This window comes from Microtus ochrogaster, chromosome 6 (genome assembly GCF_000317375.1).
Source record: "Microtus ochrogaster isolate Prairie Vole_2 chromosome 6, MicOch1.0, whole genome shotgun sequence".
Lineage (NCBI taxonomy): Eukaryota > Metazoa > Chordata > Mammalia > Rodentia > Cricetidae > Microtus > Microtus ochrogaster.
The window spans coordinates 82,878,208-82,884,207 of record NC_022013.1 but is presented as its reverse complement, the minus strand read 5'-3'; the positions used below and the strand labels follow the sequence as shown (position 1 = coordinate 82,884,207).

At 43.6% G+C, this 6,000-nt stretch overlaps 1 protein-coding gene across 1 annotated transcript in view; it reads left to right on the top strand.

The window, feature by feature from the left end:
• The window catches only part of Dnah14 (dynein axonemal heavy chain 14), a 229,533-nt gene that overhangs the window by 85,302 nt on the left and 138,231 nt on the right, over positions 1 to 6,000 (top strand). Inside the window, exons 28-31 of the mRNA XM_013346965.1 lie at positions 1,171 to 1,316; positions 3,028 to 3,096; positions 4,433 to 4,619; positions 5,546 to 5,622. Coding sequence (XP_013202419.1) covers positions 1,171 to 1,316; positions 3,028 to 3,096; positions 4,433 to 4,619; positions 5,546 to 5,622 — 479 coding nt within the window. The remainder of the gene's footprint in view (positions 1 to 1,170; positions 1,317 to 3,027; positions 3,097 to 4,432; positions 4,620 to 5,545; positions 5,623 to 6,000) is intronic.

Genomic DNA, 6,000 nt, shown 5'->3' with positions numbered 1-6,000 from the left:
AAAAAAAAAAACCTGGCCCAAATTTCTGAACTTCTCCCAAGTCTGTGCCACCAGGAATGAGGCAATCAGCTGCAGTTGTGTGATATGGGAGTTCTCTCTGTCTGCTGTGATTACCATTAATGAATAAAGAAACTGCTTTGAGCCTATGGCAGGGAAGAACAGAACTAGGCGGGGAAAGTTAGGCTGTATGCTGGGAGAAAGAAAGGCGGAGCCAGGGAGACGCTGTGGAGCCACTGCTGGAGATAGACGTGCTGAGACTTTGCTGGAAGGCCATGACCTCGTGCTGATATACAGATTAATAGAAATGGGTTAAATTAATATGTAAGAGTTAGCCCATAAGAAGTTAGAGCTAATGGGCCAAGCAGTGATTTAATTAATATAATTTCTGTGTGATTATTTCAGGGCTAAACTAGCCTGGTGGCCAGCACAAACAGGCAGCCCCTCCCTCCTTGTAACAGTTGTGTTGTGGTTTTCTTGAAGCACCGATGCAGTACTCTAGACATTTGGTGTTGGGGTCAACTGTGAGTCCTTTTACTCAAGGCACAGCTGGGACAGCAAGGAGGAGTCCAACAAAGTAAAATTATTCCATCCTTCATCACCTTATTTACAGGAAAATGAGCATCAGAAGAGTGCCGACTATAAGATCTTAGAATTCTATCATTGACACTAATAGGAATTTAACAGTTTGCAACAGTGTTTCAACAACACCTGCTTACAAGATCCCCACCCCCACCTACCCCATCCCCTCCCCTGCACCTCACCCCTGCACCAATTGCCTCATCTATAGACCACACTAAACTACAAGGAGTCTGCCTGCTCCAGAGAAGGACATCTGCCTTCTGACACGTGACTCCCATCTGCTGCAACAGGGTCATAGAAACGCCTCTAGGATGCAGCTCTGAGACCTAAACTGGCTTTGTGCAGCTGGCCATCAGCTGCTCCTGCCAATGGTCCTGAAACGCAGAAGTTTGCTGTGTGTGTTTCAGCTTTCAAAAGAAACACGGTGAACTCATCAAGAGTCTAAGCAACTGCTAAACTCTATGGAGAGAAAAATGCAGAAGATACTTAACTTGGCTTGGGGAAGATGAGAAGAATACATACAATTTAGTATCCAGGTGGTAGTGTTCACCTTTATAGTTTCTGTAATCAATCCTCTTTTTTTTTTTTAAGATAATGGGGAAATTATTCTTCGGGTTGGTGCAGTCGGGAGCTTGGTGCTGTTTCGATGAGTTCAACAGGATAGATATAGAAGTTCTCTCGGTCATTGCCTCGCAGATCCTAACCATCAAGGTTGCAAAAGACAGCTACTCTGTGAGGTATTTATGCATGGGTTACTCCCTTGGGATGGAATCTGATACACATTTACTGTTTACTTAGTGCTGAGTCCTTTTCTTAAGTGTTGGGGTCTTTGAGTTTTATTTGGTTTAGTTTGTTTAGCATGCAGCAAAATGAATAACACTTGCCTTTAATGTTTTCCTCTGGCGAATAACATGGGAGAAATGTGTGTGTGCGTGTGTGTATGTATGTGTATATATGAATGTTTGTATATATGTGTGTATACATATTGTGTATATGTACACAATGTGTATATATATATATGTATATATATATGCACAGTCAACTTTCATGTCAATTTAAAGGTATCCACCCTCCTTTTACACTTTGGAGTAGCCTGGAGCCGCCAGCCCTCGATGCAGATATGTTCTAGTTAATATTTTTTTCTATCTTAGAATCTCTTTTATCTTAGGATATTACACTTAAAGAAATCAAACAAGATTTATGAATATTTTTCCTTAATTCTACATGAATTTGTTTTTCTTTAATTCTATACCCATTTAAAAACAGAAATCCTGGCTGCATCCCTGAAGTCCCAGCTCACTATTCTAAACTGAGGTGCTCTTTTTTAAAAAAAAAAAAAAAACACAAGAAAATGTATGTATGTTAGGATTACTGTTGTTTATGAATAATAAACAAGTTTTCCCTTCCAACTCATGCTGATGGTGCTAACTTTGCTCTGATTGGTTTCATGCTGTTAGTGTTACCAGGGTTTACAGGTGGACACGGATGGGGGTACAGTAACCCCCATTTTACCACTCTCCTCTCTGCTTTGACCTCTACAAAGTGTTTTGCCCAAGAACTGGCCAGCTGTGTCTGGTCGTTCTGCCTCTCATGTTTACACTGTCTTCCTCGGTAAGAAACCACCCCAGAAATTCTTGCCATTGTCTCTGCCTGTGTTGTAGCCGACAGGACGTGGTGTTTAGGGCAGAGCATCTGCCTCACAGCTGTCTGCATATATTCTTTTTATTTTTGAGATTTTATTTATTTTTTATGGGTGTTTTGCCTACATGTATTGTCTGTGCATCACAGGCACTGGAAACCCTCAGCCTAGAGTTACAGATGACTGGGAGCCACCATGCCAGTGTGGGGAACCGAACCCAGGTCTGCAGGAAGGGCAGTCAGCACTGAGCCCCCACGTTGTAACTGGACATGGGCTGTGTTCCAGGCAGGAACTCTGTGCTCTGCTGATGTGCTCTAGTGAGTTTGCAGGCCCAACACACTGAGGGCTTCCCAGGGTCACTTCCCTGTGTGGATCATTTTGTCCAATGGTTCCTTCCAACACCCAGGCCCAAAGCTTCTCAGACATCTTTGGACAGGGTCAGATATTCCTGAATCACAGCAGAATTCAGCATTGTCTCAGAATAGGACACCACCTCCTCCTCTCTGTGTTGTTGTTAAGTAAGTTTTATTTGGATTTAAGTGTAATAAAGCCTTAAGAAAAGTCCCTGGTTCGTTAAAGTTTTAATACCCTTAGGCCTGGAGGGTGATTTTTTTTTTTTTTTACTATACAGGGTTTCTTTGCATTGCTCTGACTGTCCTAGAACTCACTCTGTAGTCCAGGCTGGCCTTGAACTCACAATGATCCAGCTGCCTCCCTGCCTCTACCTCCTGAGTGCTTGGATTAAAGACCTGCTCTACTGCCGCCTGGCTTAGAGAAGTGATTTTAATGAATGCTTTACTGTCTTCTAGATTCCTACTGGATGGTAAAGAACTACGTATCAATATGTCATGTGCCATGTTTGTCACCTTAAATCCTGGGTAAATATTAACGAGTCTAATGACAGTATACACAGACAAAATCCCTGTAACACTCTCTGTGGGTGGGCTTGTCCGGTACCATGTAGCTATCATTCACCCTCCAGAATCTTTTTTTGAACTAATTCTTTGAGAATTTCTTACATTGTATTTAGCTGTCATTCACCCCTCACCCTAACTCCTCCCAGATCCATCCCTCATTCTACGCGCAAACAACTTTGTGTCCTCATTCTAAAAAAGAAATCAAATCCAGTTAGTGCTACCCATATACCCTTGGGTGTGGGCTGTCCCTTGGAGCGTGGCCAGCCTCAGGGGCCACACTGTTCAAGCTCTTCTGCTCCCAGCAGCCATCATTACCAATACCTCCTCCAATAGGGATGGGACTCAGTGCCCTCCTCCCCATCCATCATGTGGTTTCATTTGATGCGATCTTAGCCAGGTTTTAGACATTCATGTTGTCGCAACCATCGGGAGGTCATGTGTCCAACTGCCCTGTTGTGTAGACTTTTTCAAACTTGAAACCATATACTTTCCTCAAAAAAGAATTCTATTGGCTTTCTATGTGACATCTACCTGAAAATTAGTTGAAAAGGTGGCTTTTACCTTTTATGTCATGAGCACCCTGTAAAACACTGCTTTTTCGTAGTCACCTCTAGAAATCCATACCCGCTCTTCCACGGTGACCCTTGAGTCTTAGAAGGGGGTGGTGTGATACTGATGTCATTCAAGGCCGAGGATTCAGCCGTCTCCTGTTGTCTCCAACTTGACCAGTTTTGAGTCTGTGCTCATCACCACCTGGCTTCTCTGCTAAGGGTCAAAATGGGCTTCTCTATAGGCGTAAGGATGAGGCCTTTGGAGTCAGTTTAGTGGTGTGCAGAGTGACCGTGATTGGCTCTCCCCGACCTGTCACCTGTCCAGCCACAGGTTCACTCATCATGGCGCCAAGCATGAGTTCCATCTTGTAGAGCTGACACAGCCCCACAACCGCCTCTCTCTATGAATGGATGTAACATCTCCACCCTGTCCATGCAGGTGATAATACTAAGTCTCTGACTCTGGGCTAGGTTCATCAGACATTGAACAGTGCTGCCTTGGCCCCAGGAAGCAGAAAGGTCTGAGACAAGGTGAAGCGTACAATGAAAGACAAGGCGTATGATAGGCTAGCATAGCATGTGGGTGGTAGGGAAGGTGAGAGGCACCTTGTAAACTGATTTCCATATATGGGTCACACAGAAAGCCAATGGAATTATGTGGGGGCAAAGTAATTGCATTTCACATTTGGAAAAAATGCAGGGCGCTGTTGGATTTTTATTATTGTTGCTGTTTTTCTTCCCTTTAGATATAGAGGTCGAGTTGAGCTCCCAGGGAACTTAAAATCTCTGTTTCGCCCGGTGGCAATGATGGTGCCCCACCACAAAATGATCACTGAAATAATTCTCTTCTCATTTGGCTTCAAATCTTCAAGATCACTATCAGGAAAGCTCGTTAACCTTTACGATTTAGCCAGCAAGCAGCTGTCAAAGCAGGTGAGGAACTGCCTCTCTCCAAATATGTAATAGAAAGTATAAAGCTGGTTATGTAAAGGTGATGCAAAGACATTTCTGCTATCGGCCAGGAATTGGCAGTACCAGCCGGGCCCACCGTAAGATGGGAGCTGCTTTTTTCAAAGTGGCTGTGCATCCATGGGCCTTGGCCTTTACTCACAGGTCTGGAGAAAGTGGTGGCATATATGTTACTTCAGGTCACATCTTCTCTCTCTGCTCGTGGATGTCAGCCTCTGGATCCATGTTCTGCAGCTCTGTGCACATCTCAGTGATCTGAAGGACTTGTGAAAGCACAGGCGCTCAGCCTGACTCTGTTTGTCATGCACAACTGAGCAGACTGCACTCGGAAGCTCAGTTACCAGGGCAGTTGGGTTGAGTCCCACACCTTCCTGAGAATTATTCTGGGATTTGAGTATGTGTTTCTAACACGAAATGGTTTGGTCAGCGAACCACATTCTCTCCAAAGTCTTCCTTTCCTCTTGTTATTTCCCGGCCCCTCCTAGTTCTCAGACAGTGTAACTGGGACCCCATAATTGTTAACACTTACCACTCTTTCTTTTAAGAAATAGGCTCTCCAGAATTCAGTAGTGCATGCCTTTGGTCCTCAGTACTGGAGAGGCTGAGACAATGGAACATTTGAGTCCAAGAATTCAAGGCCAGGCTGGATAACACAGTAAAGGGAGGGAGGGAGGGAGGCAGGGAACAAGAGAGGACAAGGACATAAGGCAAGCACCAACTTAGATGAGAAATAAAAGCATTGGAGGCAGAATTGGGGTTTTTAGATTCATATAGATATCTCCTTTTACAAACTAGATGGTTATTAATTTACATATGTGTGTGACTGTCTTAAGTGGTTCTATTTTCCCTTGAGAACTATAGTAACTCAGATATTGAATACTCTATTTTAGGAGCATTATGATTTTGGCATGAAGACCTTGAAGACCGTTTTAATAATGGCAGAAAAGAAGAAACAGGAGTATAAATGGTCAGTGGACATTTGAATTTAGTGCAAGGCAGAGAGTTACATAAATAATTTGTAGAATTTTAATTAAGGCAAACAAAAACAGAAGCTACCAGACTACCACACTAAGATGGACTGGCAGGAACTTAGTGGTATCAAAAGAACAAAAATGAACCAGGTCATGGATTCCAGATCCCTAGTGGGGCCTGTTCTTTAGAAGGTCTGCATTACTGATGTGTAATAAACATGCAGAGAAATGTAGGGCCCATCTAGAATAGAAATAATGAGAAAGAGAAAATGGTACTTGCACGAAACTGGTACACACCCTCTCTTGTCCGCAATCAATGGACTGTGGCTAGTAACACAGTGTCGGTGCTGTGTTAGGATTGTCAGTGTTCTAAA